General features: G+C 33.3%; 3 protein-coding genes across 5 annotated transcripts; 1 reads left to right on the top strand and 2 right to left on the bottom strand.

Moving 5' to 3' along the window:
• The first annotated feature begins 2420 nt into the window (after positions 1-2420).
• Positions 2421-5566, top strand: LOC103488289 (UPF0481 protein At3g47200-like). Of its 3 annotated transcripts, XM_017044461.2 has the most exons (3): positions 2421-2771; positions 2849-3103; positions 3729-5566. In XM_017044461.2, exon 3 carries the CDS (start codon positions 3782-3784, stop codon positions 5360-5362), a length of 1581 nt encoding a protein of 526 aa, XP_016899950.1. In that variant the 5' UTR covers positions 2421-2771; positions 2849-3103; positions 3729-3781; the 3' UTR covers positions 5363-5566. The 3 variants fall into 3 exon arrangements, 2 of the variants coding, with proteins under 2 accessions (XP_016899950.1, XP_050938159.1); XR_007819474.1 differs by having other exon boundaries at positions 2610-3103; positions 4698-5566; XM_051082202.1 differs by having other exon boundaries at positions 2622-2771; positions 2849-5566.
• Positions 5567-12367: 6801 nt separating this feature from the next.
• On the bottom strand, positions 12368-15357 carry LOC103488563 (UPF0481 protein At3g47200-like). Its single transcript, XM_051082201.1, has 2 exons — positions 15206-15357; positions 12368-14154 (listed from the first exon to the last, which is right to left on the bottom strand). The coding sequence occupies exon 2, from the start codon at positions 14148-14150 to the stop codon at positions 12540-12542; it is 1611 nt and encodes a 536-aa protein (XP_050938158.1). The 5' UTR covers positions 14151-14154; positions 15206-15357; the 3' UTR covers positions 12368-12539.
• A 1776-nt stretch (positions 15358-17133) lies between these two features.
• LOC103488564 (UPF0481 protein At3g47200-like) lies at positions 17134-24924 on the bottom strand. The gene is made up of 2 exons (XM_051082908.1): positions 22311-24924; positions 17134-17807 (listed from the first exon to the last, which is right to left on the bottom strand). Exons 1-2 carry the CDS (start codon positions 23550-23552, stop codon positions 17307-17309), a joined length of 1743 nt encoding a protein of 580 aa, XP_050938865.1. The 5' UTR covers positions 23553-24924; the 3' UTR covers positions 17134-17306.
• Positions 24925-25506: the final 582 nt, after the last annotated feature.

The raw sequence follows: 25506 nt of genomic DNA, 5'->3' as shown, positions 1-25506 counted from the left end.
AAGTACCATTTATGTTAATTATTTATTCAAACTCACAAATTTCAAAAACAAAAATTAAAAATTAAATAGTAAACAAACGAGATCTTTTAAATAATATAATTCATCTTTATTTTATAATATTTTGATAAAAGACTATCATATCTAAATAAATAGACTCTACTCAAAACTTCAAATTCTGTGCATATTTTATGCATGGATAAGGTCTTTTAAATTTTGTAAATATGAATCAGAATAATTAGTTTTTCAAAAAAAGTAAATATCCCAAGATAGAAAATAAGCGGAAACGTTTTGAAAAATTAAAAATATATAGACAAAATAAAAGAAATTTAAGTATATTCGAACCAAAGCTAAAAAAAATACAAGGAATATATATATATATATATATATATATATATAAAAGGAAGAGTTGGGTAAATTAAGGGAAGAAAGCTGGAGGAAAGGAAACTAGAAGTGAAAGATCAGTACCTGCTTGCTTGTGTGCACTTTAATGGAAGGAAGAATTAATTAAATAAGATCTCTGCTTGAATTAACTACATTTTCTGATAACCAACCAAATTTAACGCAAACATAATACCTTCATCAAATCTTGAAATCAAAAGTTTCATTCTTCGATACAAATATGATATCAATACAATGATATTGGTTTAGCCCATCAAGAGGGCATCGCCATGAGAGTACAATAATTGGTGGTACTATTCTGACTTTCAACACAACAATAATGAATGGTTTTAACACTTTTTGTCAAATTATCACAGATGGATAAAATTTCTTTCTAAACATATTTAGAGATCAAACATCAGAACTTGTATTTTGCCTTTATTTTTTAATCATTTGTCATTAATTCACGTGAATGATGCCACATTTTATTACTCTTAGTACTATTCTTCTCATTGTTATTGAAACCTTCAAATAACCAGCCAAAAGTTGATGGTTGGATATATATAAAACGTTTAAGAACACATATGTGTGGGTGCACGTCCTTTGTTTTTAGTTTATTTATCTTTACTTTATGTACATGTGGATTAAAACGAAGTACATCTGAACATCTCAATTAAGTTGACACAAGGATAACACCTTTATCATATCTCGAAATCAAAAACTTCCTCATTCATTGACACAAATAGGGTTTTGGATTTAACCCAACAAGAGAGCATCTCCCTAAAGAGAGTACAATAATTGGAGGTGCTATTTTGTCTTTCCACACCACAATAACTAGTACAAATGGACAAAATTTCTTCTACATGTACTGAAGTTGCCAGACAATCATGTTATAAAGCAGACAAACGAATAGTTAGAAATTCATGCGAGATTATAAACAAATGTAGGAAAAATAACTTATACCTCAAACTCTATCTTTATAGATTAAAGCAAATTAAAGAAAGTAATCAATTAATTACAAAATAACAAACAATAAAACAAACGAAAAACAACAGAAAAATATAACGGTTTCACTCTTGGTCAAACTCGAGATTACATTCAACTTTTTACAAGGGTAAAGAATCCAATATTTTCGTGCTACAAAAATCTCTCTTTCCAAATAATCCAACACGAATTATTTATGTACTATCTTGAAATAAACCAAAGAAACTTTAATAAACCCAATTAAATAGAAAATACACACACTGCATTGCATTTTTACTTAGTGCCACTCTAAAAGATACTTAAAGAAACAAAAAGAACTTCTAATGCTGTCTGCTGTGGATTTTTTACTGATCTTCTTCAACAACAAAATAACTGACGCCACACTTCAATTTTTCCTTCCACTAATTGGGGTTTTAAAGAGTTTTCACCTCCACTTTCTTTTTTGGTTCCCTAATGAATTTTATTTTATCATCAATGGCCTCTTGATAATATATCTTTAATATAAATACTAGGTTTTTTATATTTAAAGTTGAGTGGGTTCTTCTTCTTTTTGATATATTATTATTAATTCATAAATTATTTACTTACAAATGATGAATTATATTTAACTGAAATATAAAGCAAAATCATCCAAACCAAAACATTAGAAAATTAGGATATGAGCCCACGACATATGCCATTCAAAGAGGTGGGGCACCCATTTTTTTTCTTTTTATGTCAATGATAATATTATACGTTAATAAAGATAACTTATTAGTAAACACGAAATCTGTAGTTCAAATCTGTTACTCTTAGTTGAAGTACTAAAATTCAAGTTTGAATCAAACAACCTTTCTCTCTTAATTCAAAATAAACACACCTAGGTCATTTACAAGAAAACTTGCATTTTCTTTTACGAAAATTGTGGTAAATTTTTTGTTATCAATTAATTTTTGTTGCTGGCTTACATATAATTTGTATTTGAGTGACAAATTAAAACTTCATTGACTTTAGTTGCCATGGCCCCTGTAATCTAAATATATATTTAAGGGTGATGTGAATAGAACAATATTGGTCTCCCTTGAGGGTGCTTTAAATTTTATGGATATATGATACTTTGATGTTAACCAATAAATTTTATGGATATGTGATACTTCAAAATGAAGTGTTAACTAATTATTGGTGTTTGGAAAGATAAAATAGCACCACAAAGTTATTGGGTTATTGTTTTTCTTGGATAATCTAATATTTGTGGACATGAACGAAAACTACTTTTGAATTTGGGATATGATATGACGTTATGATTGTGCTGACTTAGCTAGTTATTGTTGAAGTGTTGAGTGTATATAGAGTGAAGATGAGTGAACAAAAAATCAAAGCTCATAAATGTGCTCTATTAGAGTAGTTCCCACTTTCACACAAACGCTCTGGTACTCCATTTTAATTCTTCACACATTTTTGTCTATCTTTTCTCCCTCATTTCATCAACCTTAACCATTTCTATTAGGTAGATATCTACGGAGTACCCTCATTCTCTCCACAACTGTTAAAACGAGCAATAAAGCGCATCGAATGCCAAAAAAGAAAAAGAAGCAAAAAGGTAGAGAGAAAACCATAAGCCTAGCAAGCACAAACGGTAAGCAAGGTGTGGAAATTTAAAGCAGGTGTAATCGGAAAACACTTTCTTGGATCCGCTAGACCAACAACCTGTGAGTGAACAAGCCTACCATATTTCATTATTCCATCAAATTTTGACACCAAGGTACTTCTTTATTTTATTTTAATTTCAAATTTCTTCTCTTAATTCAGTCAACCTTCTTTTATTTATTTTGGTTATTCTACTGTTCATTTTCGTTCATATAATTTCAACTTTTAATTTATTCATTTTAGTTCTACAAGTACTTTCAAACGTTCATTTTAGTGTATTTATTTTTTAAAGTTCACTATTATGATCTATATTGGTCATAAACTTTTAAGATATGAGATATTTGTCATTAAATATACAAGGAAGAACTAGAAGTTCAAGTGTTTAGTTTGCATATGAATTTTGAAAAACAGACTTTAAATCAGATTAAAATTATTGGGAGACAAATATAATGACCAGTAATTTATGAGGACATTATTGTAGAATTCCAAAAACAAAAAACATATTACTAGAATAATATTCATTTATTTCAGTTTTCAAAACTATGTATGTATTTATGTAAGCACAAATAGTGTTTAGAAGTAATTCTGAGGCGATATAGCCCACGTTTCTAAATTTTCAGGTTAAAAAATATAAATAATGAAAAAAATGAGAAATATGAATAAGCATAGAAATTTTAAATATAAGTTATGGAATTTGCCCATTTTACAATAATATAAATAAATTAAGATGATTTTTGCAGGGTGTTTGTTTGAAGGATATTTGGAAACTTGGGTGTGTTATCAATTCCAATAGATGGAAAATAGTGAGATAATTGAAACGAAAGTTGAAAACGACATATGTGATGATGAATTGGGGGAAACAATTAGTGAGATTGAAAAGGTTTGTGATAATGTTGTGATATCCATTGACAAAATATTGGGAGGACTACCTCGGATCAATCCAAAATGCCACATTATATATCAAGTTTCAAAAGAGTTACGGGAGATGAATGATAAAGCCTATGCCCCTCAATTCATTTCCATCGGCCCTTTTCACCATCGCACTCGAAATGATTTGATAGCTAATGAACATTATAAGCTTCAAGGTTTTAATAATTTTCTACATCGTATAAATAATTATGAGCAGATTGAATCATCAAAGGAGTTTGTGAAAAAATGTCATGGTTGGGTGAAAGAAGCTTGGAATTGCTATGCAGAACCAATAAATATGAATGAGGAGGAGTTTGTTCTAATGATGCTTGTGGATGCTTGTTTCATACTCGAGTTTTTTATACTACTAATTGATGATCACTATGGTGGTGATTATCTATTTGAAGCAGATCAAATATTTCAAATTCAAGACATGGTAGATTTTTCATTCTATCGAGGGGTATTCTTTGAAATACTTATTGACTTGATAAAGTTGGAAAATCAAGTCCCTTTTTTTCTTCTTCAAAATCTTTTTGACTTGATGCCAAAACATGATGTGCCTATGTTCCCCTCCTTGATAGATATTACAAGTGAGATTCTTACGTGGTTTGGGTTCGTTGGTAAATATAAGATCAATGATTTGTATCATAAAAAACCAAAGCACTTGCTTGATTTTTTAAGTTTTTACTTCTTTCCCTTGCTCCCTAATGATGATCATATACGGTTCAAGCAAAATGAGAGAAAAAATAGTGATCAGAACAACAATAATTTGTTAAGGTTCTTTCGCCCTCTCTTTCCAGCTCATTGGCTTAAGAAGAATAATGATTCCTTTGGTGTCCCGTCCTTGTGTTGTTTTTCAAATAAGGAGGCAGAGACTCGTGAGAAAGACAGTGAGAATTATTTCAGATTAAGTCCTCCATCTATAACTGAGCTATGCGAGGCAGGTGTTACCATCAAAGCAGCAAAAAGAGAAGATTTATGTTTCATGAACATAGGCTTCAAAAATGGGGTTTTGGAAATCCCATGTATAGATATTGACTGTACCTTCGAAGTCGTGATACGAAACGTGATAGCATTTGATCAATACCCCGCTGGAAATGAGAAAATGTATGCAATCCACTATGTGTTATTTCTGGATGATTTGATAAACACAGAGCAAGATGCACATTTACTTACGAAGGCGGGAATAATAATCAACACTTTTGGCGGCAGTGATAAAGACATTACAGAAATGTTTAACCGTTTCTCTAAATTTGTAACCTTCCCAATTTGTTCCCACTTCGATGATATCAACAAAGCTTTACGTATGCATTGCAATGGAAGATGGAACATGGCCAAAGCTTCACTGAAACACAACTACTTCAATACGCCATGGGCTATTATCTCCTTCGGTGCAGCAACTTTCCTCATTATTCTTACCATCCTTCAAACCATATTCTCCGCTATCTCTACATTTCGCAACTAAGATGCTTTTAAATGCATATTGTCGTTATTAGATTATTGAATATATATTATTTTCCTTTCTTATTAAAATTGTGCCATATTAGCATGGATTCTTAAGTGGTTTTGGTTTGTTCGTAAATATAAGATCAATGACGATTTGTATCATAAACAAAACAAGCTTGGTTTTATATAAGAAGGGGATTATATTGCTGATCCTTTCCTTTAATTTATTATTTCACAACCATCTCTTAATCAATCTTCTTCCCATATTTCTCTGTCTTTCTTCTCTACCCACTGAACATCTCTTTCCATCAAATTTGTACACAAAGGTACTTATTTAATTCTATATATTTTAAATTTCTTAATTCCCTTAATTAATTCATTACATTCTTCTTTTATATATCTATATATAGATTAAATATTATTTTATTTCTTCTGCTTTGGTCACTTTTGTTTATTCTGTTTCTTTTACTTTAAAATTTTTCATTTTTTTTTCTATATATATACTTCAACTATTCATTTTAGTCCCCCCAGATTCAAACACATCCATAATTATGACCTGGGATTAGAGATTTGGGGGTGTTTTTTTACTGGTATCTCATAAAAAAACGTTGAAGAACAAAGAAAGGAACCTGATTTTCTAGCTTTATTAAGTCAAGATACACATCAGGAATGATTTCTTGCTAAAATAAAAAGTCTACATTGCCTGGAATTTGGGTGAACTTACAATGATATTGAGCTGAAGTAGTGTAGTGGTCATGAACCAGTATAAAAAATTCTATTATAAAGCACCCATCCATAAGCATCATCATAACAAACTCCTTTTCCTTCATGTCTATTGGTTCTGCATAACACTTGCGGGCTTCTTCTACCCAACGCTCAGCTTTTACCACAAGCTCCTTCAACAATCTAGCTCTCTCCTTATGATCATCATCCAGACGACGTAAAAAGTTACAGAAACCTTGATGTTTGTATTCTTCTGTAGCTTTCAAATCCTTAGTATGACGGTGAAAAGAGCCCATGGAAATCACTCGAGGGTGTTAAGAAAGTGCTTTAGGATTGAAACATGCTCATGTGTGTTTATCTTTGTTAAGTTAATTTAGTCCAAGTTTGTTCCTATTTCTTAGGAATTAGTCATTCATGATTTGTAATCATGGAGAAAGTCTAGGGTCATGTTGATTAGTGGAGAAAGTTTAGGGTCATGATGTTAGTGGAGAAAGTTTAGGGTCATGATGTTAGTGGGTAGTTATTTTTAAGACTTTAAATACTGTATTTTTCTTTGAATGTAATTGAAATGAATTTGTCTTCAATTTTCCATTGCAATATTTATTTTTACTCTAGAAAATAACAATTGGTATCAGAGCTCTCTTCTTAAGGGATCTGTGAGTGTGAGTTGTTGTGTCATGGACGCCATAACAAGTTCTAGTTTCACTTCAATTTCTCCATTGATATTTGATGGAGACAACTACCAAGTTTGGGCAGTTCGTATGGAAGCTTATATGGAAGCTTTGGATATTTGGGAAGCAGTGGAAGAGGATTATGAAATTCCTGCTCTTCCAGACAATCCTACCATGGCACAAATCAAAGCGCAAAAGGAGAAGAAGACAAAGAAATCCAAGGCAAAGGCATGTCTGTTTGCTGCAGTCTCATCTACTATCTTCACTAGAATTATGACTCTGAGATCAGCATATGAGATATGGAATTATCTCAAGTCAGAATATGAGGGAGATGAAAGAATCAAAGGAATGCGTGTGCTAAACTTGATTCGAGAATTCGAGTTGCAGAAGATGAAGGAAACAGAATCAATTAAAGAGTATTCTGTTAGGTTATTGGACATTGCAAACCAAATCAGATTACTTGGTTCTGTGTTCAAGGACTCAAGAATTGTAGAAAAAATTCTTGTATCAGTGCCTGAAAAATTTGAGGCATCTATTTCTGCCTTAGAAAATACCAAAGATTTGACTCAAATCACTCTTGCAGAGATACTCAATGCTTTGCAAGCGCAGGAACAAAGAAGAGCCATGAGGCAAGAAGGTGCTGTTGAAGGAGCCTTGCCAGCGAAGCATCATGAGAACGTTAGGAACAATAAGAAGAAGAAGTTTTTCAAGAAGAATCAAATTTCTACTAGAGAATCTTCAACTTACAACAAAGCAGGAGTCAAGAAGGGATCCTATCCTCCCTGTTCACATTGCAATAAACAGGGTCATCCTCCTTTTAAATGCTGGAGGAGACCAAACGCCAAGTGCACCAAATGTAACCAAATGGGGCATGAAGCTGTAATTTGCAGGAACAATAATCAACAACAAGGTGTAGAGGCCAAAATTGCTTATCAGGAGGAGGAGGAGGAGGATCAATTGTTTGTGGCAACATGCTTCGTGGGTGGTGAGTCAAATGAAAGCTGGCTGATTGACAGTGGATGTACCAACCATATGACTCATGACAAGGAGTTGTTTAAAGATCTGAAGCCAACAAATATCACCAAAGTCAGAATTGGCAATGGAGACTACATCTCAGTCAAAGGAAAGGGGACTATTGCGATTGCCAGTTGTAAAGGTACAAAGCATATACAAGATGTTCTTTTTGTACCTGACATTAACCAAAATTTGTTGAGTGTGGGTCAACTTATTGAAAAAGGTTTTAAAGTTACTTTTGAAAATGAATATTGCTTGATTAAGGATGCAGCAAATCAAGATATTTTCAAAGTAAAAATGAAAGGAAAAAGTTTTTCACTTAATCCTTTAGAGGAGAAGCAATCTGTTTTTGCTCTCAAAGAAGATGAAACACAGCTTTGGCACAAAAGAGTCGGTCACTATCATCATCAAGGGCTGCTACAACTAACGGAGTTGGCACTTGATTTTCCCAAGCTTAGTGAAGAAATCTCAAGCTGCAAAGCGTGTCATTTTGGAAAGCAAAATAGGAAGTCATTTCCCAAGTCATCTTGGAGAGCCACTCAAAAATTGCAGCTCATTCACACAGATGTTGCAGGTCCTCAGAGAACACCTTCTTTAAAAGGTAGTCTCTATTATATTGCTTTTATTGATGACTTCACCAGAATGTGCTGGATTTTTTTCTTGAAGTTTAAATCAGAGGTTGCTCATGTCTTTTGGAAGTTCAAGGCAAGAGTTGAAAATGAAAGTGGTTGCAAAATTCAAATGGTAAGGTCTGACAATGGGAAGGAGTATGTTTCGGCAAAATTTGACAAGTTTTGTGAAGATTCAGGCATAAAACATCAACTTACAGCTCCTTACACTCCTCAACAAAATGGAGTTAGTGAGAGGAGAAATAGATACATCATGGAGATGACAAGATGCATGCTGCATGAAAAGAGTTTGCCAAAGAAGTTTTGGGCAGAGGCAGCAAATACAGCTGTATTTCTTCAAAATAGGCTTCCCACAAAAGCATTGAAGGAAAAGACACCATTTGAGGCATGGTATGGGTACAAACCATCATTGAAATTTCTCAAAGTATTTGGTTGTTTGTGTTTCACTCATGTTCCACAGAGCAAGCGTGACAAACTTGATAGGAGAGCTTCACCGGGTGTCTTTATAGGCTATAGTTCTATCAGCAAAGCCTATAAAATTTTCCAACCACAAACTGGAAAGATTGTCGTGAGCAGGGATGTTCACTTCGAGGAAGATGAAGAGTGGAACTTTGATGATGCAGAGAAGAAAGGTCAGACCTTGGAAAAGATGAAATTCAAGTTTTTTGATTCAAGCATTGAAGAGGAAGATGACAGGCAGAATGAAATAGTAGATGATGCTTCCGTGAGAGGAACAAGGTTGCTTTCTGATATTTATGAAAGGTGCAATGTTGCTGTGTGTGAACCTGCAAACTATGCAGAAGCAAAGAAAGATCAAAGGTGGATAGCTGCAATGGAGGAGGAGTTGTCAATGATAGAGAAGAACAAAACTTGGATCCTTGTTGACAGACCTCAAGATAGGAAGGTAATTGGAGTTAAATGGGTGTTTAGAACCAAGCTTAATGCTGATGGCTCGATTAACAAGCACAAAGCCAGGCTTGTGGTTAAAGGGTATGCTCAAATCTTTGGTGTTGATTACTCTGATACTTTTGCTCCTGTTGCTAGAATGGACACAATCAGGTTACTATTTGCAATAGCTGCACAAAAGGGGTGGAAATTGTATCAGTTGGATGTCAAATCAGCTTTTTTGAATGGTGTCTTACAAGAAGAAATTTATGTTGAGCAGCCCGAAGGATGTGAGAAGCAAGGTGAAAGAAATAAAGTCTATCTTCTCAAGAAGGCTCTTTATGGTTTAAAACAAGCTCCAAGAGCTTGGTATAGCAAAATTGATGAACATTTACTGAGCTTGGGATTTTTGAAAAGTCTATCAGAATCAACCTTATATGTTAAGCACAATGGTACTAACATTCTTATTGTTTCACTGTATGTTGATGACCTACTGGTTACAGGAAACAATGCAGATCATATTCAAAATTTCAAATGGGAGATGATGAAGATGTTTGAAATGACAGATCTCGGGCTCATGTCCTACTTCCTTGGCATAGAGATCAAGCAAGGGCAAGGTGAAGTTTTCATTTGCCAGAAAAAATATGCAAAGGAAATACTAAAGAAGTTTAAGATGGATGAGTGTAAGGCTGTAAGCACTCCAATGAATCAAAAAGAGAAGTTGTGCAAAGAAGATGGTGCTGACAAAGTTGATGAAGGATATTTTAGGAGTTTAATTGGTTGCTTGATGTATCTCACAGCAACAAGACCTGATATTTTGAATGCTGTGAGTATTTTGTCTCGTTTCATGCATTGTGCAAGTGAATTACATCTTAAGGCAGCAAAAAGAGTGATACGATATGTCAAAGGCACAAGTGATTTTGGTGTTAAGTTCACTAGGGGCAAGGAGTTCAAACTGATTGGTTTTTCTGATAGTGATTGGGGAGGTTCCATTGATGATATGAGAAGCACTTTAGGTTACTGTTTTACTCTTAGCTCTGGTGTTTTCTCTTGGAGCTCGAAAAAGCAAGAGATTGTAGCCCAATCCACTGCTGAAGCAGAATTTATTGCTGCAACAGCTACTGCCAATCAAGCTTTATGGCTGAGGAAAATTTTACTTGACCTTGATCTGGAGCAGAAGAAAAGCACGGAGATTCTTGTTGATAACAAAGCGGCTATTGCTATTTCTCATAATCCTGTGTTTTATAAGAAGACTAAACATTTTAACATCAAGTTATTTTTTTTAAGGGAAGTGCAGAAAAGTGGAGAGGTGATTCTTGTCTACTGCAAAACAGAAGATCAAGTTGCAGACATATTAACTAAACCGTTGCCTACTTGCAAGTTCGAGTTTCTAAGGTCAAAACTTGGTGTTTGCAACTCCTAAAGCAAGGAGGAGTGTTAAGAAAGTGCTTTAGGATTGAAACATGCTCATGTGTGTTTATCTTTGTTAAGTTAATTTAGTCCAAGTTTGTTCCTATTTCTTAGGAATTAGTCATTCATGATTTGTAATCATGGAGAAAGTCTAGGGTCATGTTGATTAGTGGAGAAAGTTTAGGGTCATGATGTTAGTGGAGAAAGTTTAGGGTCATGATGTTAGTGGGTAGTTATTTTTAAGACTTTAAATACTGTATTTTTCTTTGAATGTAATTGAAATGAATTTGTCTTCAATTTTCCATTGCAATATTTATTTTTACTCTAGAAAATAACAGAGGGACATAAGCTATGCTATTCGTCCTGCGTTGTTGTTTCGAAACTCTACAGATGCTGGAGTCTGGATTAGCAGGACGCAGTTTTCCAATATTTTTTTTAATGGATATATATCACAACATCACCACAAGGTCTTCAACCTCACTAATTTCTGCAATCTCGTTGTAGGATTTGTTGTTTTTTGCTTCATCTACTTCATCATTAACATTTTCCATTTCCACTGAAATAACATATACCAATGGGTTGAGCTTAATTCAGTATCCAATTTAATTAAAAAAAGTTAACCTTTTAAACACTTGAATAATTGCAATGAGTAGTAGTTTTTAGAGATAATAATTAAACTGAAAAAAAAGAGATAAAGAAAAATGAAGAAGTACACCTTGAATTTGTGGAAATTGATATGGAAGAATTATGTTGGTAGATAGCAAATTAAATAATGAAAGGTAACTCACGGGAACGGTCGGATGAAAGGAAGAGACTAATTTATTTATGTGTACGCTGTTATTCAATCTGCATATGTTGATATAATTGATAAGGACAAATTTTATCATTATAGTATTTTTGTTTAAATAAATCTCATTATAAGAGATTTTGTGGGAAGAGATTCATATTGATATGTTGTAGCCCACAGCCACATGGGGTGTGAACTGTGTGTGTGTGTTGACAGCTTTGTAATTTTTGGAAGTATATGAATTGAAAAAGAAAGGGAGAAAATATAATGAATTCTATTTCAAATTAAGATCGTGAAAGAGAGTGGAGGACAAAACAAAGAGAAGGCCAATGGTATCATTAAATTGTATTTTACATTTCTGGAGAAGATCTGTCGCCATCTACGTTTAATTAGCTGATCATGACGTAGTGAGAGTGACGAAATTTTTGCATTATTGCTTCCACCAAGTGTGTCTAAGAATGTCTTGATTAATGGAAGAGTATACAAAGTCAAAGCTTTTGTAGTAATAATTATTTTTCCAGCCACTTTGAATTCATGTATCAGCTGTTTGGAACGTTGAGTTGAGATAGTATAGTGCAGAATTAATTAATTCTGCACTATATTAATTAACTTTTTTCCTTCTGTTTTTTTTTTTTTTTTTTTAATTTTTTCTTTTTCCTCTTCTTTTTTGGTAATTATGAACTACAATTAATTCACTACATTTTGCACTAATATAAATAGATAAAATTTAAAACAAATGAGAAATATTTTTTTTTCTTTACATACTCTTAAATTGGAAATCTTGAGATGTGACGAAAAAACTCTTACACTATGAACTAACACACATTGAATGAACATAATTTATCATTTAAAATAAACACCACAACCTTCCCGATTTAATTAATTCTACGTTGGAGGCTCGTGAATGAAGGGACTGAAATAATATTTCTATATTCATGATAGAGCTCAAAATCAACAGCTCTATATACAAGGATATAAGTAGCATAATTAATCAAACACCAAAATAAAGAGGACACAAAACAAACAAACCAACAATTAGATATTTAACATTAACACCACTAATCAACATGCTTAACACTAGCTAGGAAATGCAGAGATGCCAGAGAAAATGGTTTGAAGAAGTGTAAGAAGAACGAGGAAGGATGCAGCAAAGAAGGAGATAAAGGCCCATGGCGTATTGAAATAGTTATGTTTCAGTGAAGCTTTCGCCTTGTTCCACCTTCCATTACAGTGCTTACGCAAAGCTTTACTGATATGGTTAAACATGTAAGGACTTGGGCACTGATTGACAAATTTACCGAGATTGTTAAACAATTCTGAAACTTCTTTATCACTGCCTCCAATATTATTGATTATGACTCCAGAGTTTACAAGTAAACGTACGTCTTTCTCTGTACTTATCAAATCATCCATAAATAAGATATATTGGGTTGCATACATGTTCTCATTTCCTGCAGGGAATTGCTCAAATGCTATTAAGTTTCGGAACATAAGTTCAAATTCGTCGTAAATATGCAAATGTGGGATTTTTAAAACCCCATTTTTGAAAGTTATGTTCGTCAAGTATTTAGCATTTTTTGCTTTCTCAATGGTAACACCAGACTCGCAGAGCTCAGTTATGGATGGAGGAGACAAAAGTTCCTGATCATTTTTTTTCTTATTATCAGGGTTTTGCCAAAGTTGGCAACAGAAAAGTGTGCTGAAGAAGCTTAAGAAATTATAATTGTTCTTCTTCTTGTTCTCACTATTTTTTATTTCTTGCTTGTTCTGGATCATATCATCAGTAGTGTGCGAGGGAATGAAGTAGAAGCTTAAGAAATGGACCAAGTGCTTTGGTTCATTGGGGACGATGCCGACAGAACAAATCTTATATGTAGATATGAACCAATCATAAAGAGCACTGTAGGTAAGATTTATAAAGGACACAGGAGGACTATGTTGTGGTATCATGTGAAACATATGTTGAAGAAGAAAGAAAGGAACTTGATTTTCCAATTTTATCAAGTCATTGGATATATCTTGGGATGTTTCTGGGTATAGTAATAAAAAATCTACATTGTCTTGGATACGAGGGAATTTACGATCATGAGGATAAGATGCGTCATACTGTTGTATAAAACTTTCCACGATGAAACAAGCATCCAAAAGCATCATTATAACAAAGTTATGGTCGTCCATGTAATCTATAGGCTCTGAATAGCAATTCCGAGTTTCTGTCATCCAACAATGAACCTTTTCCACCAGAACCTTCAACGTTCCGATTTTCAAGAGGTCATCCAATGATCTACTTTTTTTTACGTCCTGATCTTCTTCCATGGTCTCATTGTTATTATTAATACGACGCAGAAAGTTAACAAGGGCTTGAAGCTTATATTGTTCTGTAGCTTTAAAATCATTTTGACGTCGATAATGATGAAAAGGGCCAATGGAAATGAGTTGAGGGGTGTATGCTTTAGGATTCATCTCGCGTAGTTGTTTGGGAATTCGATAGATGCTACAATCTCCATTGATAGAATGCATTTGGTTCAACATTTTTTGGATGGATATCACAACATTATCACAGAGATCTTGTTGAGCCTCAATAATTTGTGGCATTTCGTTATTAGATACGCTCTCTGCTTCTACTTTATGCATTCCAATCTCACTATGCTTTCCCATTTCCATTTCAAACACGTCCACGTTTTCCATTCTCCTTAGAACAAAGATATGCATATACATGTTTTTAAAACAAACTAAATAATAATAGTGATAGATTTTGTGTTCTATTCTTAATAGACCATAGAAGTCTGTAGGCATAGAATTTGCTAGATTTGACAATTTTTTCTATAAAAATTTTACTTTATACATGGTTATTATTTGTTATCATTACAGTTTCCATTTTTAAAAGTATAAGCTAATTAAGTTTAGAAAAGTATTTATAGAATAATAGAAATATGTTTTTGCTTGTAGAATTTAACAAAAAAAAAAAAAAATTACTAAAAGATAAGAAAATTGCACAAATCACGTCTAATGATCGCTGTAAATACACTTTTAAACGTTCCATTATAAAATTTATGTCCTCGAACTTTTACAAATTTTAATTAAATTTGAGCTCTAAAGTTTACTAGTTATAGAAATTGGATTCTAAATTGACCTTTCAATCTTAAACACTAATTGTTACCAATTTCTACAATAATACAAATTTGGAGTTCCAATTTTAATATTTGTAAAAAATTGAGGGTTGAATTGTTTAGCCTACTAACATACTAAGGGTAACTTTACAATTTTTTTTCTTAAAAATCGTGAAAAAAACTCATAATTTTCAAAAACCAAAAACTAAAAATTAAATAGCAATCAAACGAGACCTTTTAAATAATTCATCTTTGTTTTACAATATTAATTTTAATAAAAGACTATCGTATTGGAAATAAACGACTCTACTTACATCGTCAAATATCTTGAGTACTTTATGCATGCTAGCTCTCTTAAACTTTGAATATGGATCATAATATAGTTAGTTTTAAAATATAAATAGCCTCAAGATCGTAAGACTATTTGAGAAAATAAGGGGAAAGGTTTTGAAAAATTGAAAATACATGGAAAGAATAAAAGAAATTTAAGTATAAGAACCAAAAATGAATTTGAATCAAAGCTAAAAAAATACAAGAAATAAATATTGTGAAAACTATATACATATGTAAAAGGAACAGTTTGGGTAAATTAAGGGAAGAATGGAAGAACGGAAAGAAGTGAAAGATCAGTACCTGCTTGCTTGTATGCAACTTTTATGGAAGGAAGAGAGAAATTTGGGAAGAATTAATTGATTAAGATGATCTTTGCTTTTTAGATTAGGAACACATGTTTTCTGATAACCAACCAAAGGGTGATGGTTGGATATATATAAAACTTTTAAGAGCACATATGTGGTCTGTGTCGTTTCTTTTGTAGATTTTTTTGAAAAAACTAGATACAAATAATGTACATGTAGATTTTTTTGGGCAAATGCGTCCATAATGACTAGGATGGATATCTCGTATCCGAAAACTAGCAGTTCGCCCTGTCAATCCTCCTGGACCCAAATAACTCAATTTTCGCCCATGAACTATTTGTGTCAATGGATTAGTTCGATCTAAAACTTGAGATAATGGGTGTAATCCGAAAAAAGATTCAAATGTGGTTGTTAATGGAGTTGAAGTTACCAAATTCTGAGGAGTCGGTATTAATTTATGCATAATCATTTGAACATCTCAATTAAGTTGACACAAACATAGCACCTTCATTTTATCTCAAAATCAAAAATTTCATTCATCCACCTCAAAAGCATATACATGTGCCACACTCCAACAAATGAATACAAATGAATAAAATATCTTTTCTACATGTGAAGTGGGACAACCATGTTATAAAGCAATTTGGAAAACTTCATGCGAGATTATAAATAGATGTAGAAAAAATATCTTATACCACAAACTCTCTCTCACATGTTAAAGCTAAAGAAGTAAACAATTACAAAATAACGAACAATAAAACAAATGGAAAAAGAGAACATTACTCTGGTTCACTCGACCAAAATGTAGATTACATTCAATCTTTTACTAAGTGTAAAGAATCCAATACTCGTGCTTCATAAATCTCTCTTTCTAAATAGTCCAACATGAACTATCTATGTACGTACTATGTTAGAATAAATAAGAGAAACCCTAATTAAACCCAATTAAATAGAAAATACACTGCATTCGTTGCATTTATACTTAGTGCCACTCTAAAATACTTGAAGAAACAAAAAGAACTTTTAATGCTGTGGGGTTTTTTACTGATCTTCTTCAGCAACAAAATAACTGATGCCACACTTCAATTTTTCCTTCCACGAATTGGGTTTTTAAAGAGTTTTCACCGCCGATTTCTTTTATGGTTCGATAAATTCACCACCTTTAAATAACCAATCAAAAATCAAATTTTAATCTCCTCCAATTTTACCAACAAAAAACAAGCCGAATATGGACCAGTAGATCCACATTCTTTGTCAAATATAATCCTAGCTTTATTGCTTTAAATCTTCACATTTTTGTATAATTTTGTTTGTTGTCTCTCCTATCTGGACGTAATTTTTGCATTATTGCTTCCACCAAGTGTGTCTAATTAAGCATGTCTTGATTAATCGAAGAGTACACGCAGTCAAAGCTTTTGTAATAATAATTATTTTTGCATGCAACTTCGAATTCATGTATCAGCTGTTTGGGACGTTGAGCTGAGATAGTATAGTGCAGAATTAAGTTTATATATTTGTGATGCTCATATATATGTCTAAGGAATTCAACATTTTTATTTATCTTTGCTTCAATAAAATATTAATTACCTTTTTTCCTTCTGTTTTCTTTTTAAGTTTTTCTTTTTTCTCTTCCTTTTTGGTAATTATGTACTACAATTAATTCACTACATTTTTGCACTAATGTAAATAGATAAAATTTAAAACAAAAGAGAAACAATTTTTTTTTGTTTCTTTACATACTCTTAAATTGGGGAATCTTGAGATATGACTAAAAAACTCTTACACTAAGAAGTCACACATTGAATGAGCATAATTTATCTGTTAAAATAAACACCACAACCTTCCCAATGGAATGCAGAGCATAGAATTATTTTCTCTTCTTCCCCATTTAATTAATTCTACGTTGGAGGCTCGTGAATGAGGGGAGACTAAAATAATATTTCTTTATTCACGATATAGCTCAAAATCAACAGCTCTATATACAAGGATATAAGTAGCATAATTAATCAAATACCAAAATCAAGAGGACACAAAACAAACAAAACGCTCAACAATTAGATATTTAACATAAACACCACTAATCAACATGCTTAACACTAGCTAGGAAATGCAGAGATCCCAGAGAAAATGGTTTGAAGAAGTGTGAGAAGAAGGAGGAAGGATCCAGCAAAGAAGGAGATAAAGGCCCATGGCGTATTGAAATAGTTATGTTTCAGTGAAGCTTTCGCCTTGTTCCACCTTCCATTACAGTGCTTACGCAAAGCTTTACTGATATGGTTAAACATGTAAGGATTTCGACAGTGATTGACAAATTTACCGAGATTGTTAAACAATTCTGAAACTTCTTTATCACTGCCACCAATATTATTGATTATAACTCCAGAGTTTACAAGTAAACGTACGTCTTTCTCTGTACTTATCAAATCATCTATAAATAAGATATATTGGGTTGCATACATGTTCTGATTTCCTGCACGGAATTGCTCAAATGCTATTAAGTTTCGGAACATAAGTTCAAATTCGTCGTAAATATGCAAATGCGGGATTTTCAAAACTCCATTTTTGAAACTTATGTTCGTCAAGTATTGAGCATTTTGTTAAGAAAGTGCTTTAGGATTGAAACATGCTCATGTGTGTTTATCTTTGTTAAGTTAATTTAGTCCAAGTTTGTTCCTATTTCTTAGGAATTAGTCATTCATGATTTGTAATCATGGAGAAAGTTTAGGGTCATGATGTTAGTGGGTAGTTATTTTTAAGACTTTAAATACTGTATTTTTTTTTAATGTAATTGAAATGAATTTGTCTTCAATTTTCCATTGCAATATTTATTTTTACTCTAGAAAATAACAATTGGTATCAGAGCTCTCTTCTTAAGGGATCTGTGAGTGTGAGTTGTTGTGTCATGGACGCCATAACAAGTTCTAGTTTCACTTCAATTTCTCCATTGATATTTGATGGAGACAACTACCAAGTTTGGGCAGTTCGTATGGAAGCTTATATGGAAGCTTTGGATATTTGGGAAGCAGTGGAAGAGGATTATGAAATTCCTGCTCTTCCAGACAATCCTACCATGGCACAAATCAAAGCGCAAAAGGAGAAGAAGACAAAGAAATCCAAGGCAAAGGCATGTCTGTTTGCTGCAGTCTCATCTACTATCTTCACTAGAATTATGACTCTGAGATCAGCATATGAGATATGGAATTATCTCAAGTCAGAATATGAGGGAGATGAAAGAATCAAAGGAATGCGTGTGCTAAACTTGATTCGAGAATTCGAGTTGCAGAAGATGAAGGAAACAGAATCAATTAAAGAGTATTCTGTTAGGTTATTGGACATTGCAAACCAAATCAGATTACTTGGTTCTGTGTTCAAGGACTCAAGAATTGTAGAAAAAATTCTTGTATCAGTGCCTGAAAAATTTGAGGCATCTATTTCTGCCTTAGAAAATACCAAAGATTTGACTCAAATCACTCTTGCAGAGATACTCAATGCTTTGCAAGCGCAGGAACAAAGAAGAGCCATGAGGCAAGAAGGTGCTGTTGAAGGAGCCTTGCCAGCGAAGCATCATGAGAACGTTAGGAACAATAAGAAGAAGAAGTTTTTCAAGAAGAATCAAATTTCTACTAGAGAATCTTCAACTTACAACAAAGCAGGAGTCAAGAAGGGATCCTATCCTCCCTGTTCACATTGCAATAAACAGGGTCATCCTCCTTTTAAATGCTGGAGGAGACCAAACGCCAAGTGCACCAAATGTAACCAAATGGGGCATGAAGCTGTAATTTGCAGGAACAATAATCAACAACAAGGTGTAGAGGCCAAAATTGCTTATCAGGAGGAGGAGGAGGAGGATCAATTGTTTGTGGCAACATGCTTCGTGGGTGGTGAGTCAAATGAAAGCTGGCTGATTGACAGTGGATGTACCAACCATATGACTCATGACAAGGAGTTGTTTAAAGATCTGAAGCCAACAAATATCACCAAAGTCAGAATTGGCAATGGAGACTACATCTCAGTCAAAGGAAAGGGGACTATTGCGATTGCCAGTTGTAAAGGTACAAAGCATATACAAGATGTTCTTTTTGTACCTGACATTAACCAAAATTTGTTGAGTGTGGGTCAACTTATTGAAAAAGGTTTTAAAGTTACTTTTGAAAATGAATATTGCTTGATTAAGGATGCAGCAAATCAAGATATTTTCAAAGTAAAAATGAAAGGAAAAAGTTTTTCACTTAATCCTTTAGAGGAGAAGCAATCTGTTTTTGCTCTCAAAGAAGATGAAACACAGCTTTGGCACAAAAGAGTCGGTCACTATCATCATCAAGGGCTGCTACAACTAACGGAGTTGGCACTTGATTTTCCCAAGCTTAGTGAAGAAATCTCAAGCTGCAAAGCGTGCCATTTTGGAAAGCAAAATAGGAAGTCATTTCCCAAGTCATCTTGGAGAGCCACTCAAAAATTGCAGCTCATTCACACAGATGTTGCAGGTCCTCAGAGAACACCTTCTTTAAAAGGTAGTCTCTATTATATTGCTTTTATTGATGACTTCACCAGAATGTGCTGGATTTTTTTCTTGAAGTTTAAATCAGAGGTTGCTCATGTCTTTTGGAAGTTCAAGGCAAGAGTTGAAAATGAAAGTGGTTGCAAAATTCAAATGGTAAGGTCTGACAATGGGAAGGAGTATGTTTCGGCAGAATTTGACAAGTTTTGTGAAGATTCAGGCATAAAACATCAACTTACAGCTCCTTACACTCCTCAACAAAATGGAGTTAGTGAGAGGAGAAATAGATACATCATGGAGATGACAAGATGCATGCTGCATGAAAAGAGTTTGCCAAAGAAGTTTTGGGCAGAGGCAGCAAATACAGCTGTATTTCTTCAAAATAGGCTTCCCACAAAAGCATTGAAGGAAAAGACACCATTTGAGGCATGGTATGGGTACAAACCATCATTGAAATTTCTCAAAGTATTTGGTTGTTTGTGTTTCACTCATGTTCCACAGAGCAAGCGTGACAAACTTGATAGGAGAGCTTCACCGGGTGTCTTTATAGGCTATAGTTCTATCAGCAAAGCCTATAAAATTTTCCAACCACAAACTGGAAAGATTGTCGTGAGCAGGGATGTTCACTTCGAGGAAGATGAAGAGTGGAACTTTGATGATGCAGAGAAGAAAGGTCAGACCTTGGAAAAGATGAAATTCAAGTTTTTTGATTCAAGCATTGAAGAGGAAGATGACAGGCAGAATGAAATAGTAGATGATGCTTCCGTGAGAGGAACAAGGTTGCTTTCTGATATTTATGAAAGGTGCAATGTTGCTGTGTGTGAACCTGCAAACTATGCAGAAGCAAAGAAAGATCAAAGGTGGATAGCTGCAATGGAGGAGGAGTTGTCAATGATAGAGAAGAACAAAACTTGGATCCTTGTTGACAGACCTCAAGATAGGAAGGTAATTGGAGTTAAATGGGTGTTTAGAACCAAGCTTAATGCTGATGGCTCGATTAACAAGCACAAAGCCAGGCTTGTGGTTAAAGGGTATGCTCAAATCTTTGGTGTTGATTACTCTGATACTTTTGCTCCTGTTGCTAGAATGGACACAATCAGGTTACTATTTGCAATAGCTGCACAAAAGGGGTGGAAATTGTATCAGTTGGATGTCAAATCAGCTTTTTTGAATGGTGTCTTACAAGAAGAAATTTATGTTGAGCAGCCCGAAGGATGTGAGAAGCAAGGTGAAAGAAATAAAGTCTATCTTCTCAAGAAGGCTCTTTATGGTTTAAAACAAGCTCCAAGAGCTTGGTATAGCAAAATTGATGAACATTTACTGAGCTTGGGATTTTTGAAAAGTCTATCAGAATCAACCTTATATGTTAAGCACAATGGTACTAACATTCTTATTGTTTCACTGTATGTTGATGACCTACTGGTTACAGGAAACAATGCAGATCATATTCAAAATTTCAAATGGGAGATGATGAAGATGTTTGAAATGACAGATCTCGGGCTCATGTCCTACTTCCTTGGCATAGAGATCAAGCAAGGGCAAGGTGAAGTTTTCATTTGCCAGAAAAAAATATGCAAAGGAAATACTAAAGAAGTTTAAGATGGATGAGTGTAAGGCTATAAGCACTCCAATGAATCAAAAAGAGAAGTTGTGCAAAGAAGATGGTGCTGACAAAGTTGATGAAGGATATTTTAGGAGTTTAATTGGTTGCTTGATGTATCTCACAGCAACAAGACCTGATATTTTGAATGCTGTGAGTATTTTGTCTCGTTTCATGCATTGTGCAAGTGAATTACATCTTAAGGCAGCAAAAAGAGTGATACGATATGTCAAAGGCACAAGTGATTTTGGTGTTAAGTTCACTAGGGGCAAGGAGTTCAAACTGATTGGTTTTTCTGATAGTGATTGGGGAGGTTCCATTGATGATATGAGAAGCACTTTAGGTTACTGTTTTACTCTTAGCTCTGGTGTTTTCTCTTGGAGCTCGAAAAAACAAGAGATTGTAGCCCAATCCACTGCTGAAGCAGAATTTATTGCTGCAACAGCTACTGCCAATCAAGCTTTATGGCTGAGGAAAATTTTACTTGACCTTGATCTGGAGCAGAAGAAAAGCACGGAGATTCTTGTTGATAACAAAGCGGCTATTGCTATTTCTCATAATCCTGTGTTTTATAAGAAGACTAAACATTTTAACATCAAGTTATTTTTTTTAAGAGAAGTGCAGAAAAGTGGAGAGGTGATTCTTGTCTACTGCAAAACAGAAGATCAAGTTGCAGACATATTAACTAAACCGTTGCCTACTTGCAAGTTCGAGTTTCTAAGGTCAAAACTTGGTGTTTGCAACTCCTAAAGCAAGGAGGAGTGTTAAGAAAGTGCTTTAGGATTGAAACATGCTCATGTGTGTTTATCTTTGTTAAGTTAATTTAGTCCAAGTTTGTTCCTATTTCTTAGGAATTAGTCATTCATGATTTGTAATCATGGAGAAAGTTTAGGGTCATGATGTTAGTGGGTAGTTATTTTTAAGACTTTAAATACTGTATTTTTTTTTAATGTAATTGAAATGAATTTGTCTTCAATTTTCCATTGCAATATTTATTTTTACTCTAGAAAATAACACATTTTTTGCTTTCTTGATCGTGACACCAGACTCGCAGAGCTCAGTTATGGATGGAGGAGACAAAAGTTCTTGATCATTGTTTTTCTTATCAGGGTTTTGCCAAAGTTGGCAACAGAAAAGTGTGCTGAAGAAGCTTAAGAAATTATAGTTGTTCTTCTTCTTGTTCTCACTATTTTTTATCACATCTTGCATGTTCTGAATCATATCATCAGTAGTGTGCGAGGGAATGAAGTAGAAGCTTAAGAAATGGACCAAGTGCTTTGGTTCATAGGGGACGATGCCGACAGAACAAATCTTATATGTAGATATGAACCAATCATAAAGAGCACTGTATGTAAGATGTATAAAGGACACAGGAGGACTACGTTGTGGTATCATGTTAAATATATGTTGAAGAAGAAAGAAAGGAACTTGATTTTCCAATTTTATCAAGTCATTGGTTATACCTTGGGTTGTTTCTGGGTATAGTAATAAAAAATCTACATTGTCTTGGATATGAGGAAATTTACGATCACGAGGACAAGATGCGTCATACTGTTGTATAAAAATTTCCATGATGAAACAAGCATCCAAAAGCATCATTATAACAAAGCTATGGTGGTCCATGTAATCTATAGGTTCTGAATAGCAATTCTGAGCTTCTGCCATCCGACAATGAACTTTTTCTACTAGGACCTTCAACGTTCCAGTTTTCAAGAGGTCCTCCAATGATCCAATTTTTTTCACAACGTCCTGATCTTCTTCCATGATCTCATTATTATTATTAATACGGCGCAGAAAGTTAACAAGGGCTTGAAGCTTATATTGTTCTGTGGTTTTAAAATCATTTTGACATCGATAATGATGAAAAGGGCCAATGGAAATGAGTTGAGGGGTGTATGCTTTAGGATTCATCTCGCGTAGTTGTTTGGGAATTCGATAGATGCTACAATCTCCATTAATAGGACACATTTGGTTCAACATTATTTGGATGGATATCACAACATTATCACAGAGATCTTGTTGAGCCTCAATAATCTGTGGCATATCGTTATCAGATACGCTCTCTGCTTCTACTTTATGCACTCCAATCTCACTACGCTTTCCCATTTCCACTTCAAACTCGTTCACGTTTTCCATTCTCCTTGGAACAAAGATATGCATATATATGTTTTTAAAACAAATTAAATAATAATAGTGATAAATTTTGTATTCTATTATTAATAGACGAGACAAGTCTGTAGGCATAGAATTTGCTAGATTTGACAATTTTTTCTATAAAAATTTTACTTTATACATGGTTATTATTTGTTATCATTACAGTTTCCATTTTTAAAAGTATAAGCTAAGTTTAGGAAAATATTTATAGAAACATGTTTTTGCTTTTGGAATTTAACAAAGAAATAAATAATTTTTTAAAAAATAAGAAAATTGCTAAAATCACGTCTAGCTAAAATATAATGATGGTTGTAATTACACTCTTAAATTTTTCATTATAAAATTTATGTCCTTGAATTATTACAAATGTTAATTAAATTTGAGCGTTTACTAGTTATAGAAATTGGATTCTAAATTGACCTTTCAATCTTAAATGACAATAATTATTACCAATTTTTACAATCGTTCCAATTTTAACCTTTGCAAAAAATTGAGGGCTGAATTGTGCAGCTAACATACTAAGGGTAACGTACCTTACAATTTCTTTCTTAAAAATCGTGGAAAAATTCATAGTTTTCAAAAACCAAAAACTAAAAGTTAAATAGCAATAACGAGACCTTTTAAATAATTCATCTTTATTTTACAATATTAATTTTAACAAAAGACTACCGTATTGGAAATAAACAACTCTACTTACAATGTCAAATATCTTGAGTACTTTATGCATGATAGCTCTCTTAAACTTTGTAAATATGGATCATAATATAGTTAGTTTTAAAAAGTAAATAGCCTCAAGATCATAAGACTATTTGAGAAAATAAGGGGAAACGTTTTGAAAAATTTAAAATACATAGAAAAAAATAAAAGAAATTTAAGTATAAGAACCAAAAATGAATTTGAACCAAAGCTAAAAAAATACAAGAAATAAGTATTATGAAAACTATATACATATGTAAAAGGAACAGTTTGGATTAATTAAGGGAAGAAAGGAAGAAAGGAAAGAAGTGAAAGATCTGTACCTGCTTGCTTTTATGCAACTTTTATGGAAGGAAGAGAGAAATTAGGGAAGAATTAATTGATTAAGATGACTAAGAGAAAAGGGGGTGTGAAAGTGGAACTCTCTGCTTCAATTAGGAACACATGTTTTCTTATAACCAACCAAAGGGTGATGGTTGGATATATATAAAACTTTTAAGAACACATATGTGGTCTGTGTCGTCCTTTTCATTTTTTTTAAAACGATACGAATAATGTATACGTAAATTAAAACAAGATGCCATTTCAACATCTCAATTAAGTTGACACAAACATAGCACCTTCATCTTATCTCAAAATCAAAAACTTCATTCATGGACGTCAAAAGCATATATATGTGGATTTTATCTTTCCACACAACAAACGTATACAAATGAATAAAATATCTTTCTACATGTGAACTGAGACAACCATGTTATAAAGCATACAAATGAATGGTTGGAAAACTTCATGCGAGATTATAAATAGATGTAGAAAAAATATCTTATACCTCAAACTCTTTCTCACGTATTAAAGCTAAAGAAGTAAACAATTACAAAATAACAAACAATAAAACAAATGGAAAAAGAGAACAACATTTGAAAATATATCGGTTCACTCGACCAAACTGTGGATTACATTCAATCTTTTACTAAGTGTAAAGAATCCAATATTCGTACTTCATAAATCTCTCTTTCTAAATAGTCCAACACGAACTATCTATGTACTATCTTGGAATAAACAAGAGAAACCCTAATTTTTTTTAGAAAGAAACTAAAGTAGAGCTTTAGTGCTACCTTAGCAAAAGCTTAGGTATACTAAAGACTGCATAAACCCATAAATTTATTCATGAAGAATAGGGACAATACAAGGAACATATATAGAAAAGGCTTAAGATAAGCCAATTAACAACTAAAAAGAGTCTTAAGATTTAAAGCTATTGTAGAAGATGCGTAATTTCTAAACATCTTGTCTTTTGCTAGCCAAGTGGCAGTTTGGTTGCATATGGAGTCCCATATGGAGTTTGTTT

The sequence above is a fragment of the Cucumis melo genome, chromosome 3, assembly GCF_025177605.1.
Source record: "Cucumis melo cultivar AY chromosome 3, USDA_Cmelo_AY_1.0, whole genome shotgun sequence".
NCBI lineage: Eukaryota > Viridiplantae > Streptophyta > Magnoliopsida > Cucurbitales > Cucurbitaceae > Cucumis > Cucumis melo.
The sequence above is the reverse complement of the archived record's forward strand: the minus strand, read 5'-3'. Positions and strand labels throughout refer to the sequence as shown.